Source organism: Thunnus albacares, chromosome 15, assembly GCF_914725855.1.
Source record: "Thunnus albacares chromosome 15, fThuAlb1.1, whole genome shotgun sequence".
Classification (NCBI taxonomy): Eukaryota; Metazoa; Chordata; class Actinopteri; order Scombriformes; family Scombridae; genus Thunnus; species Thunnus albacares.
Genome location: NC_058120.1, coordinates 10,264,012 through 10,277,431, shown reverse-complemented (window position 1 = coordinate 10,277,431; position 13,420 = coordinate 10,264,012). Strand labels below are relative to the sequence as shown.

Here is a 13,420-nt window from a genome sequence, read left to right as displayed (position 1 = left end):
ATAAAGAAATGGCAAACAAAACATTCATCATATTTGTGATCAACTAACAGAAGTTTGTGATTATTAACCAAAAGACAGTAAGTTATTCCACATGCGCAATTTGCAAATATTTCAGCATGTCATTCCCTTGTAACCATTTGTGATGTGTGCAGGCATAACATGTTAGTGGTTAGCAAACTTAGCAGTGGGTTAAACTGAGTACAGGTAGTATTTAAGCAGACCACAGGTTTTCAGAAAGTGCAAATTAGTGAGGACCGCAGGCGACTATAGCTTGGCAAGCATGGAAGGAATACGACAGATAGAAGAAGTGAAGGGGAGATAAGAAAAGAGGCTCCTCTCGATCAGTAAATTCATGCACAAGAAGCATAGGCGAAGGGAACAGAGGTGAGAGTGGTGGATCGCTCTTAACAGCAGCAGCAGAGATCCTCAGTTCTCAGATGAAACGTCCTTCCTGTGCAAATGCTTCTTCAAATCAATGAAAATGGCAAAAGCTGTCAGGCAAAGTAATCCTAACCTCACCTTTAAATGTTTAAAAGACAACATATGTGCAGGAATAAGATCCCCTGATGGAAAAACCTGCTTTGACCATATGGTTCCTCCCCCCAAAGTTCATCAAAGAGGGAAGTAGTTACATAACCATCATCATCTGAGACACAGAGAAAAGGTAACTTCACATTAGCTATCCTGTTTCACCACACGCTTAAAAAACAGAAGCATGGTTCAGCTCAAAAGGTCAAAGCAGGTTAAGAAAACCAGCCGGCTCCACAGTTTGGTTCTGCATTTAGTCTGAGTGTGGAAGTTAAGAATGACTAAAGCTGCCCTGGCTGACAGATTGTTATGATGAAAGATGCCATTGTGAGCATGTAAACTGAGAATAGAGCAACAAAGTTCAGCACATATAGATTTTTCTCATAAATAATAGTTTTCAGAAACAAAAGAACACCATCATCCCACACTCTACATTATAGTTACATGTTAAGCAGTGATTCCACAACCAATGTAAAATAAAGACAATACAAAAGATCACTGAAATAAACTGCAATTTTTAATAAAATGCTATTCAAAACTTACAAAAGGCAGATAAAGCACAATTGACACTTCTTCCCTGTATTTTTTTTTTTTTTAAATAATACTGTCATTCTGTCTCTTGTGATAGGTGGTCTTTTCATAGCATGAGCTAACAGAAGGCCATTTGACCTGTGTTTACTAAAAGATTGGTTCAAAACACTGGCTTTAAAAGACCAGTTATTACTGTCAACCAGCTGTATGTATAGGCTCTTTAGGTGGGTAATTTCAGAGTAAACTCAAACACAGGATATAAAAGTTTAGACTGAGTGGAGTGCATAGCTTTAAAACCAGCACAAATACAGTATTTGCTAATGACAAGATAAAAACATCCTTTAACCAACCAATGCAGCATTGTCAAATGAAGAGATTATAAAAATGTCTTAAGTTTTCTTTAACTTTCTTAAGTATATGCATAGCTTACAGGAGGCAACCATTGGCAGAGGGTAATATATCTAACTGATCACAAAAGTGTAATTTGAAAAAGAAAAAAGTAACATGTATAGTAAAAGCACAATTGCACTAACAAAATATGGTGTTTGTTTCATTTATTTTATTTTTATAACTTATTTATGCAAATAAAAACAAAAGTAAGAACATAACTGAAATAAGATCAGGCAAGTTTTCTGAGAACTTGACTTAAATAATGGTACCAGAAAGCATCACATCTGAAATATGACATAACTTAATATGTACAGAGGAGTCCGTAGACAGCACACAAAGCCAAAGTGTCCTAAACCTGAACAAACTATATCCTCTTGAGGCTGAGATGGGACTTGTAGTCAGAGATGGGGGGGAGGGTTGTGGGCAGTGTTAAAGTGGTGATGACGTAATGTAGCGAGTACTACAAAAGCAAGTTTGGTTGAGGAGTAGTAGTTGGTAGTAGTAGTAGTAGTAGTAACACCAGGGAAATATGTAGGTTGGGTAGAGAGGAGTGTGAGAAAGCCAAAAGCTGCCAAAAAAACAGCTGGACGTTAAAAATCAAAGGCACTGAGGAAGGACACAAGACAGGAACAGGAAGCCCCGGACAGGAAGCGCATCATCAGTGAGTCAATAGCTTAAGCCGCGTGATCCAACTGACCAGTAGTGAGCGTTCTGCCGTTGTGCGCTTGGAGACGGGGGCTACGGGGGCCTTTTTCATGTCCTCCTGGTAGGGGATGGTGGCGCTGTTGTGGAGGTCTGAGTTGGAGTAGTAGCGGCTGCCCCGGATGTGGTCCACTCTGACAAGGTGTCGTTCCCCTGCAGGCCTGTAGGGTGGAGACACTGAGGGGACCTCCTCGGCTATGGTGGGGATCCTCTCATTGCTCAGGTATCTGTACAGTAGGTCCTCACCTACAGCAGAGACAAAAGTCAGTTTATGAACAGCAGTAACGTGCTTCTTTAGCAGCATATTTGAAACACGATCTTTCAGCACATCATGTAATGGCTTGTAACTGTCAAGGAAGTGCTTAAGATGTAGTTATACATTTCTGGACCTTTTTTGTTTTTAGTAATTCTATCCTTATTGATGGAGGATATGTTACATTTTTGGTCATATTGCCTAACCCTACACTGTTAATATTATGATATATAATATCAAAGCTCATAACAGAAGTAATGTGCTCAAATGCAACTTGTTGCTTCTTCTATGCTTCTCTTGTTCTCTGTATCTTTGTCACTTATAATTTGTTTGAAACATGAATATGGAAAAGAATACGCTCACAATTTCACACACAGACTCACTGAGCAAAAATACAAAGTTCAGTTGAGGTTTAGATGAGGGTTCATCAGCCTGAGTTATATAAATCAAGTGGCTATCTTCCAAAGTTACAGTTTACAGTACACAATTCCCTCTTTGTGCTTCCTGTGTGTGCTTTCTGATCTACAGCAGAAACTTAGTACTGAAAACACAAACTTTGGAAGATACCCACTTGATTTATCTAAATCAGACTGATGAGGCCTCATATTGGTTTTGGATGAACTTTGGAACTTTTTGCACAGAACAAGTAATGTGTATTTTGTCCCCCCCCATCACTTACACTGAAATTGCTTTAAGAAGGGATCTCTTTGCGGCCAGTGTAGGCAGGAGGAACAATTACAGTAAACAGTATCTCTCTAAATATACATTTGGCTAGAGAGTATTGGTTTAAGTCAGATCTGAAAAATCTGAACCTATCCTTTAAATATAACTTGGAATTACAAGGTTTTCACCTTAATGTAAAATCATGCTCATTTATACCTTTTCTGCCCTGTGTCCAGGGCTTAGCGTAGGGATCTACCACTCCAACACAGGTATCTGCTGGCATGGAGAGGGGTCGGGGCTTACCTAGAAACAAGAGTTTAATCTTTAGGAATTTCATCATTTTAAGAATTAATGCATGTATTCAGTATCCGTCAGTGGAATATGAATGAGTTTCCCCTAATGAAGAGGTACTGACCACGTGAAGGCTTGTGCTCCCTCATTCTGGGCTGTATCACGTTGGCCTCGATGGGACAGCCAAAGCTTAGCTTGTCATAATCTGCGATGGTGCAGCGTCTTCTGCTCTCCTGGTCCAGGAAGGAGTTGGGTGACTCAGAGCCTTTTGGTCTTTTACTAATGCTGGAGAAGGAGTCTGTTCTCGTCTCTCTGCATGGAGAAACAGATGCTCATTTATTTGTTACAGCACAACATGCTGATCCAGTATAATGTATAATGCCATGATTAGGATATGACATGGATGCAAACTAAATTTTACAGAATGTGCAGTAGGAGGAGGGGGGGGGGGGGGTTCTTAACTTTAGGAATTCAACTCAAAAAAAAAAAAAGTCTTGGCAGATGAAATGGGTCATCTCACCGTGGGGTGTATGGCATTGGAGGAGGAGGGGGGATGTACAAGTCCAGGATTGCTGGTTTCTCTCTTTTGGTTGATCCGTTAGCTGAGCCGCAGGGAGACTGGGCTCTGATCAAGGAGGAATTGTTCTGGAAAAAACAGCAAAATTAATTAGTCAATACCTCCCACTTCACACACATGAATAAATCAGCGATGGTAGCTTTCTTGTTATCTTAGTTACGCTTCTCACAAATTAAGTCATTGCGTTCCATTTCTTCCTAAATTAAGACTAAATATGACTTGCTGGCAACTGGGAGGAGTTCACCAGATGTGGTGAGACATTTAAGTGTGTGTGTGTGTGTCTCTCTGAGCATAAATCTTCTTGTTTGAGGTATGGAAAGATTGTAAGTGATGTCCAAAATAGCCTGTGAGACATGTACTTAAAACTGTACTCAATTTACCACAGTTATGTTTCTCAACACTCAACAACACTGTGCCCTTGACAAAATGTACGACTTGTATTCACTGTCATTCTCATCAGACACTAAATGATATGTCTGATAATACAGTATAGTAAATGTGATATATTAATGACAAACTAAACATCCAATCTGAGATCTCATGAATCATTCCTTCTTTCCTTCTCTAAATGGCTCCCATGCGTACAAATTATATAGTATTACAAAGCCAGTGTCAGTCATTCCTGAATCACGGTGTGTGATTTGTCTCCGTTTTGCCTTCTGGAGTCTTATTATCACAGATAAAGAGACAGAGACGACTAACTCTGATATCCTTGACTACTTGTTAAAACAAGATGTCGGTTGACATGTTGACATCGGTCACCTTTGTGTTGAGAGCCTCTTTGTTGTTTTGAGAAACGCACTCTTATCTGATATTGTCTCATCTTGCCTTCTCAGGCTTTACAATGGGCTATGCACCATCAGACAATGCCAGAGCTTGAATTTGGTAGACTATGTTTACAACAGGCTTATTGTCTCCCTGTCTATTAAAGGGGAACTCAGGAATGGAGATGTGGTTAAAAGCTAAGCCAAGCCTAATGTGTTCACATGAGGGAGAATAGCAAATTGGATTACAGTCATATAACCTTATTAGCACAATATTTATCAATTAAACATTTGAAGAACTGACATTTGGGATGTTTTCTCATGGAAAATAAGTGTGAAGCCGGAGAACATGAATTATTGTAAGTCTTACTGTTATCTTTTGATCGGGGCCATTTGTTTCTAATAAAGCAGATTCAATCTAACCAGACTCCTACAGTATAGACTGGCTTTATCTCCAAGACTGAATGACATCATGGGATGTTTTCTTTTAATGTCACGCATGAAGAAAAACTCAATGCTGTCTACAATTCAGCTGGCAGCTCTTTCAGGGTGGCTCTGTGACACTTGTCTGGACTTGCCATTTTGGAACCAACTCCCTAAAAAGCTGATAATTGGTTGACAATGACTAGATGCACAGGCTTTTGTTGGTCTTCAGGGACAAAAGAAGGAAGTGTTTTGTGTGAGCACGCATATGTGTATATACCTGAGGTACTGGAGGCTTCCAGCGCATGTTCTTGAGAGGGGCGGGGGTGAAACCTGTTGTGCCTGTGGGCCTCTTCTTAAGGAGTAGAGCCACACCTTTGGGGTCCTCCCTCAGTTTGACAACTAGGTTTTTCAGCTGCCAGCCCACCTGGAATACAGGATGTGAACACACACATTCACACACACACACACACACACACACGATACCATTAATATTTGTAGTGTGTAGTTAAGTTACCGCTTTTAAAATGCAAAGACATAATATAAGAATCTCACCACTGTCTGTTGGTTAACCTGGATCACCTCATCACCAGCATGGATCTTCCTGGTCAGGTCTGCAGGTGACTAAAGAACAAACATACACAGGACAGATCAAAGCCTGAAACTTAAAGCACCAGTATACTCAGACAGAAGTGTTTGTCGGAGGGTTGAAAAGCCTTGCGTCTCCCTGCCTCCATTGTGCCTGTGAGGGAACAGCTATAAACACTTTTACCTTCTGTCATGGTCAGATGAAATGTTGTATGAACTAGTTCTTTATGAGCATACACCAGTCTTTACTATTAACAAAACCTTGTAGGATTAGGAAGCTAATTTATAGTGCTATTCTTGCCTGATTACAACTGTTTCTGCATTTTAATTTGTCATTCAAAGAGCAAAATACTTGAACACTCTAAAAACAAATCATGAGAAAATGCAAACACTCTCTGCATGTATGAATATCAGTCGAATTGTTTTTCATGTCGCACAGATGTCAAACCGGATTAACTAGTCATTATTGGTGATGATTCAGGTTCTGATTCACAATTAAGGTACGGAGGCGTGAGGATCCGACCGTGACAGTGATGCTGGAGCATTAGTCACTGAATAGCTGCCTCACTGTGAAGAAAGGTAGGACTTTTTGTTTGTGGAGGCTGTTTGTGATATTTACTGGTTTCTGGAGTGCAGAAACAAACAATTCCCTTTACGAATGAGCAGTTCAGAACTCCTTCAGATACTACAACTCAGTGTGCCCTCAGCATAGGAAGAGGAGTATGCAGAGCAAGATGAGGAGGAGGATGAGTGTTCTTTAAACAAATATTAGATGATTTTACTTAAGAGTGTGATGCAAAAAACTGCAATGATAAAGGAATTCACAAGAAATGCCAAATCTGATGATAAAAACTGGGCTTAAGACTACTAGGCTTCTTCATTCTGTGATACAATCAGTCCATCTCTCTTCCTACATGGAAAGAGAGCAGATGGATGTGGAACTAATAGCTGAATGCATTGTTATGGTAATAATGTTGTCATACTTACATGTTCTGTGGTCCCAGTGATGACATGTAACCCATCATAGGTAGACTTGATGTACATACCCTGAGCCAAAAGAAAACCACAAGAAAACTTTACTTATGTTTTCAGTGAAAATATAATATTCCCAAAGGGAGAGAAATGTATGAAAGACATGTGAGGGTCACAATTTCACACGCATTGCAAGCATTCCTGGCCTGCGAACCCAAGAAGCAGGGAGCAAGTTTTGGGTTGAAAAATAGGAAGACAAAAAAAAAAAAAAAGTCTTCCAGCATTCCTTACCAGACCCTCGCCCGGTTTGATATTGGTCAGCTGGACTTCCTCCAAGCAGGCGGATTGGCTCATCAGGGGGTCTGAGGTGGTTCTCACGGTCTGATCACAGATGCTGTTCAAAATCTTAGACTGTGAAGAAAAAGGCAAAACAAAATGCATCAGTGATCAATGAATAAATGAGAAGCACAAGACCAAACTTCTCCTAGTGATTGTGAGTCGTCTGATGGTGCATTGTGCCTGTAATAACCAGCGGAGGCACTGTGTTTTACAGGGTGGAACAAAGCAGGTTACTGCTACACTTGTGACACAGAGACCTTGTTCTTCACCAGGTACTTTGGTTTAATTGTCTTACTCCCTGTGTACATGCCTCTGTGTGAGTGTGTATGTTGAAGTTTAGTGCAAGGCTTAATGGGCTAAAAGGGACCATTAGTGTGCTATTAACTAGATGTACCAGTGCACACACACAACACTGAAATGAATAAGGTGCACACATTCCTTCTTTCTCCTTCATGCCTTGCTTTTTTTTTTTTTTTTTAAGGACAAAACTCCAATTTGTCTTCATTAGTGGTGTCTTTTCTGTGATGTCTCTTGTCAGGCACATACATTTTATTTTGAACACATGGTGTCCACTTTGTGTAGAGTTGAGCTTATGGAAGAACTCGAAAGAGACATATAGAGGATGAGAGGAAATAAGTGTAAGCAAAAGATGGGGACAAAAGATAAAAACAAAGACAAGAGCAGCAGAACGCAAAATCTTGTGAACAAAGTTAAGTGACAAAGAGACTACTGAGAGTGCTAGAGGAAGCTCAGTGTTCACCCCAGGAGTCTGGAGAGTGTCAGCAACAGGAAAACTGATTGATGACCGGGGCGTATTAGAGCCGCCTCCTCCACTGGCAATCCTTTAGAACTGTTTGCTCTATTCACTCAGAAAACTGACCTTGCTGCTGAGAGCATGTCACACAATCTCTGTGTAAAAAGACATTTACCCAAACGATCAAACAGACCATTTCCCCCTATAGAGGGACTTCTGGGTCTCATTTAGTTTACATCATGGGAAACGAAGAGAAGTGATATATCCAGTATACTTACAACTTCCAGGATCTTTTCTTCCATCTCGTAAACACTGCAGTCCTGTTACACAGAAGAAAAATAACAGATTAGGCTTGTGAGCAGTAAACAACGGGGCAGAGGAAGAGGTTATTCAATGGATAAAGAGAGGAAAAAGTATACTGCCCTACAAAGGCAAATCGCAGTAGCTACGCTATCAATGAAACTGAGAAAAATGGCTTCCAAGTTTTTTGACTGTCCAAACAAATGTGTTACAGGCATAAAAGTGGTAATGTTCTTATTAAATGTGTATTCTTTAAATAATTTTCATGGCTAAAAATCATGGCCAATTATTTGACCCAAATATGCAGATAGAGCACTCTGCCGTTGTATTACCTTAAACCAGACATATAGGTAGTGTAAAGGCAAAGTGCAGTAACTACAATCTTAGTGACTTCTTCCTGGGAAAATCTAAATATAAATTTGATTTCTCATTATATCTGTATTTAATTGTTTTATTGATTGCATGTTTAAAAATTGTAAGTTGATGAGTAATTAAGAATAATTCAAGCAATCTTCAAGTATTATTTTGTGAAGTTTAATCTATTAAGTTGGCTTGATGTATTTATTTTAATTGTAAAACTAAGTAAACCTAATTAGAATTAGATATATGCTCTTATAGAATATAATCAAGTTCCTGTCTTCATAACCTTTAAAATTGTTGTAATGCTTGCTGTATCGATAACAAGTTGAAGTTATATAAATTATGACTTAGCTACGTAGTGTGCATAGTAACACCTGATTATGGTTGTACTATCTGCTCCCTGTAACCCCTAAAATATACGAGAGAGAGAGAGAGAGAGGGGGGAGGAGGCTTTCAGTCTGTAAACTAATGTCAGTGCACTCTCTTGTCCTTTCTAGCTAGCTAGCGCTAGCACAGTGAAATCCAAACTATGATTACTATCTACAACAATTGGATTAGCTGATACCACACATATAAAGTAAGTAAGAGTTCCCAGTGGAGAACACAAAGATTCCCTTCTTTGGATTGTCCTGAAATTGGCTAGAATATGGGATTTACAGACACTGAAGCCTCATTCATTAACAATTTGGACGGCTGTCGCAGACCGCAGTAACTGTAGCTGAAGCTCTGAGAAACCAAGGCAGAACGCAGTAACTACACTTACTGCGGTTTGCCTTCGTTTTTGGTTGGATTTTGTAGTTACTGCAATTTTTACATTGTGTTTTCTCTAAAATAGAGCAAGGCTGAACTTGGACAATTTGTCACAAGATAAAACAGACATTTAAAAGTTCAATTTCAGTCGTAACTCAATTTTGACCAAAATTGTAGTCACTGCGGTTTGGCTCTGTAGGGCAGTACAGGAGTTGGGTAAATATGATATAATCAACATTCCAGATATAGAACTGAGAAAAATGGAGAACTGCCACAAATAAACAGCTTTGAGGTTCAAATTACGTCTCTGCCTAAATTCTGGGGTAGCTATAATTGCATAATGCCCCGTTTGGTTCAGTTAACTATATTGGAACGTAAATACCATACAATATTCAGATGACACGGTGGGGAACAATTGGGTAAAATATCTAATGATGTTCAGAAACCCTTCATCCAAAAAGTGCTTTGGTCCTCTGCAAAGATTTGGACGCATTGCTGGTTTCCACAGTTATATGATACATTAAGTGGGTGGGCTAGTGGAGGCAGGGGTCTGTGGAAGTCCAACAAGGCACAGTAGCTGTGATTCTGATTGTTTTGGAGAAGGACCCACTGACCAATTCTGCACAGTCAGCTGGGAGACTGACCACCCTCCCTTCCATGTGTCCCAACACAGTGCTCATAGACTGCAGCTGGACTGGACACAGCTGAGGCAACAGCCTCCCCTGACAACTGTGTTGTTGGTGGTGAAAGGGGCCTGGGTTAAGGAGGGGGGTCTACTGTGCATGTGGGGGGCCCCTGTCTGTTTATGAAATTGACTCTAAGCTGAGATGCCACAAGGGAACACGTCCATCAAAACACAGGTGAAACGCTTCTGTCAAAACTAGACCACAAAGAATCAACTCAAACAAGTCTCTTATTTCTCGCAAGGCACAAGCCTGATACAAAATATAGGAAAACTGGTGTTGTGGCCCTCATAGTATTAGGCATAGGCATGCATAGGCATGTGCTATGTACAAAGCCAGCTCTGTTGCTCTTTGTAAATCCATTGTGCAGACACTGAATGGGGGTCGAGCAAGTTTATCCATATTTCTATAGCTTGTACATTCCACTGTGCTAAAGGGGGGCGTCTGTGTTCAAATGCATTTGGCTTGACATACAGTTGGTTTATTTGCATTGACAAGATTTGACTGACTCTCTGTGGCCACAAGCAATGGCTTCACATCAAAGCAGAGTATATCTTATGCTCTCTAAATATGTTTGATAGATCTAAGAATTTCTAAAATGATCTGTGTAGCAAACACATGCCTTTGACACATTTCCCCTTACTTTGGGGAAAAATGAAAAGCCAGTATAAACATAAAGTGGGGGAAAAAAACACAATCATAATAGGTTTCATTTGACATATATTGGTCCCAAAATCCTGTTTCCATCAATATATTCCCTAAAGTCAGCCAAGAACTTATAGTGGTTACAGAAAGAATTTGGCCATGCTTGCGTAAACATGTAACTGCATATTTCTTTCAGAGACTGCCCCATGTTTGGATGACTACACTGTTGACTAAGCCAAAGGGGATGAGCTAAAAATACATATTTCAGTGTTTAGAAGCCTTGAAACAAAACAGTATCATTGTGTGCTGCAGACATTGCTTGGCACATAATTTCATAGTACCATCAAATCATGTGAAGCCAATATTGCAGATAATCCGTCTAAGATCTGTTCATGAAATCTAAATTAATCCCATATCTTTGTCAAAACCAAAGTCTCTCTCACAGACAGAAGCCAGATCATAACTAAGAACTGAGAGAGGCTGAGGAACAATTCCCCGGGTGTACTGATCCCTCACGTTATGGACTTGATCCCACGGCCGGTGTGGATCAGATGACTCTCTGTGTGCAGCTCTTTGGGCCTTTGATCTGCCACCAGAGCGGATTTGCATGGTCGAGCAATGAAGTGGCCGAGAGAGGGGTGCTGGCACAGTGCGGGGACCTGGACTGACTTTACACCAATGGGAAATAAAAGCCATGACTGCAACACTTTAAACTTGGCCTCCTAACATCCTGTTATTCATATGGTATCAACATATGCTGCATGTATTTGTTTAATTTTAGGCTTTGGTTTAAATAATGGAATCTCAGCTTTTCTGCTAAAAATAGAGAGAAAAAAATTCATATCTGAGTCAACAGTTGAGAAGTTGGAAGCATGGACAAAAGACAGAAGGGATCAATGAAAAATGGGTTCTTTGAAAAGAATGACCTCCACGCTGATAGGTCAGCCAAAATGGGTGATGCGTTCACAGTTTTATAGCCATGTCCTATTGTGTGTGTACACACAGACTTCATTCAGGCAGAACACATAAATTGTGTGATCTGAAAAGCCCTGATTCTTGGCTGAAGTTCATGAACGAGTTGGGCAAACCTCATGCCATCCTCCCCCGTAATAAAAACTAAGCACTGTGGCAGTCTCCTGTGCAACCTATTTTATTAACCAGCGGCTCATATGCTGGTCAGTAGTTATTAAAAACAGCCCAAACGCTCCAAACAAATATGAAAGGAAGGCGAGACTCTTGCGAATTTGTGATGAAATGATGGGATGGGTTGGAAATGAGCCTCCTCATCAATGTTTCTATTGTTGTCTAAAACCAGTTAAGAACCAAACTGCATTTCTCCACGGGTTGTTAGAGGAAACTAATTGCTCCAGTCTTGCAAGACTCTTTCAGCACCTATCAGGAGTTTATTCTACACCATAACTTCTGTACTTCACATGGCAGTGTGGGAAATGTATACCCCCCACTTCTGCTGGATGACCATGACCGAGACATCCACAGTAAATCACCGGAGGCGCTGAAATCCCAGACACTGGTGAGGAAATAGGCACTCTGGGAAAGGAATTTATTTTGATGCAATAACCCTCTAAAAATGACACCTGCAGTTTCGGTGACCACTTTCACTGGCAGTGTAAAATGAGTTGCTTAATGAGCTATGCTTAAGACACAGGCTTTAGGGAAAAAAAAACTTTACATAAAAACTAATTACTTTGATAGTGATGAAAAAGCTTTTTCTTTAAGATGAATGTCTGACCAACCACTACTGGTTGTGTGAAACTGACAAAAGTAGACAAACTGTATCATGATGCAATGCTAGAGCAATTCTCTGCAGAAAATTGGAAATATATTTTTTTGGATTGGATTGGATGAATGCTGATGCTCTGCTTTCACAGTTAGCCATCTATCCAGCAGTCAGACAGACCACCTCCTCATCCCTGCACTAAACCTACACACAGGAAGTGCTTTCAGACAGTTTGGTCTCCCATTGCGAGTATCTTGGAGAAGCAAAACAGGAACCACATGGCTGAGGGAGTACGGCAGCCTGGGGAATGTTGGCAGGCACCTTTAAAAGAGCGCCAGTGGGTTTTATAAAACTGGAAACACAAAAGCGACGTTCACCATTAAACGTCCCCGCACTAAGGGGTCTCCTCATTAGCCAGCGTGAGGAGGAAAGATCCCAAGGAAAACATCAGCATTTGCAGTAATGTGTTCAGACTGCTGGCTTCAGGCTTATGTCATGGCTGCCAAACCACATTTCCCATAACTCTCTTCTCCTACACTTTATCCTGTATGTCTGTACCCCCGGGTGGGTATGTGCTCAGTGGAAAAAGCTATTGTGTGTATGTCTGTATTTTTCCTGGGGGCTGGCTACACATGTGCTGTTGAACTAACTAGCGTGCAGACCTGTTGAACTGTGGTGGTGAGCTCCAGGCACAGCTGAATGATCTTGTTCTTGGTGGCTGTGAAGTCACTGATCCCTGTAAGAGGCGTCCTGCAAGCAGACAAAGAAGGAAAAAGAGAACATTATGGACTAGAGATAGACTGCAGAGTTAGAGTTGTGTTGAAATTTCAGTTCACTTACTCAAACTGTGCAGTTCAAAATCTAAGTATATAAAAACAGTGTTTGATATTTATCTCCAAACTGTCAAGTTATGAAAACGCTATAAAACAGATATACTTGAGACATACTGTATGACATGGAGTGAGCTATAAGCTACTAACTCTGAGCTTAACAATAGACCCAGTGAACCTTGCACTCATTACTGTGTGTTTGGGTGACTGGCCACAGACAGAATTGGTTGTAAGTCAAGAATGTTACAGTTCTGGTGCCATTTTATCTCAATTTCTGTCGACTTTTTTTTCTCTCTGACTTATGTAAATTCATTGAAATGTTGAATAAATTCTATATAA

At 40.4% G+C, this 13,420-nt stretch overlaps 1 protein-coding gene across 1 annotated transcript in view; it reads right to left on the bottom strand.

The window, feature by feature from the left end:
* The window catches only part of LOC122998145 (connector enhancer of kinase suppressor of ras 3-like), a 49,780-nt gene that overhangs the window by 13,685 nt on the left and 22,675 nt on the right, over positions 1 to 13,420 (bottom strand). Inside the window, exons 4-13 of the mRNA XM_044374813.1 lie at positions 12,914 to 13,001; positions 8,054 to 8,095; positions 6,974 to 7,093; positions 6,698 to 6,757; positions 5,678 to 5,746; positions 5,403 to 5,549; positions 3,879 to 4,003; positions 3,483 to 3,670; positions 3,284 to 3,370; positions 2,147 to 2,397 (exon numbers count right to left, since the gene is read on the bottom strand). Of these exons, the coding sequence (XP_044230748.1) occupies positions 2,147 to 2,397; positions 3,284 to 3,370; positions 3,483 to 3,670; positions 3,879 to 4,003; positions 5,403 to 5,549; positions 5,678 to 5,746; positions 6,698 to 6,757; positions 6,974 to 7,093; positions 8,054 to 8,095; positions 12,914 to 13,001 (1,177 nt within the window). The remainder of the gene's footprint in view (positions 1 to 2,146; positions 2,398 to 3,283; positions 3,371 to 3,482; positions 3,671 to 3,878; positions 4,004 to 5,402; positions 5,550 to 5,677; positions 5,747 to 6,697; positions 6,758 to 6,973; positions 7,094 to 8,053; positions 8,096 to 12,913; positions 13,002 to 13,420) is intronic.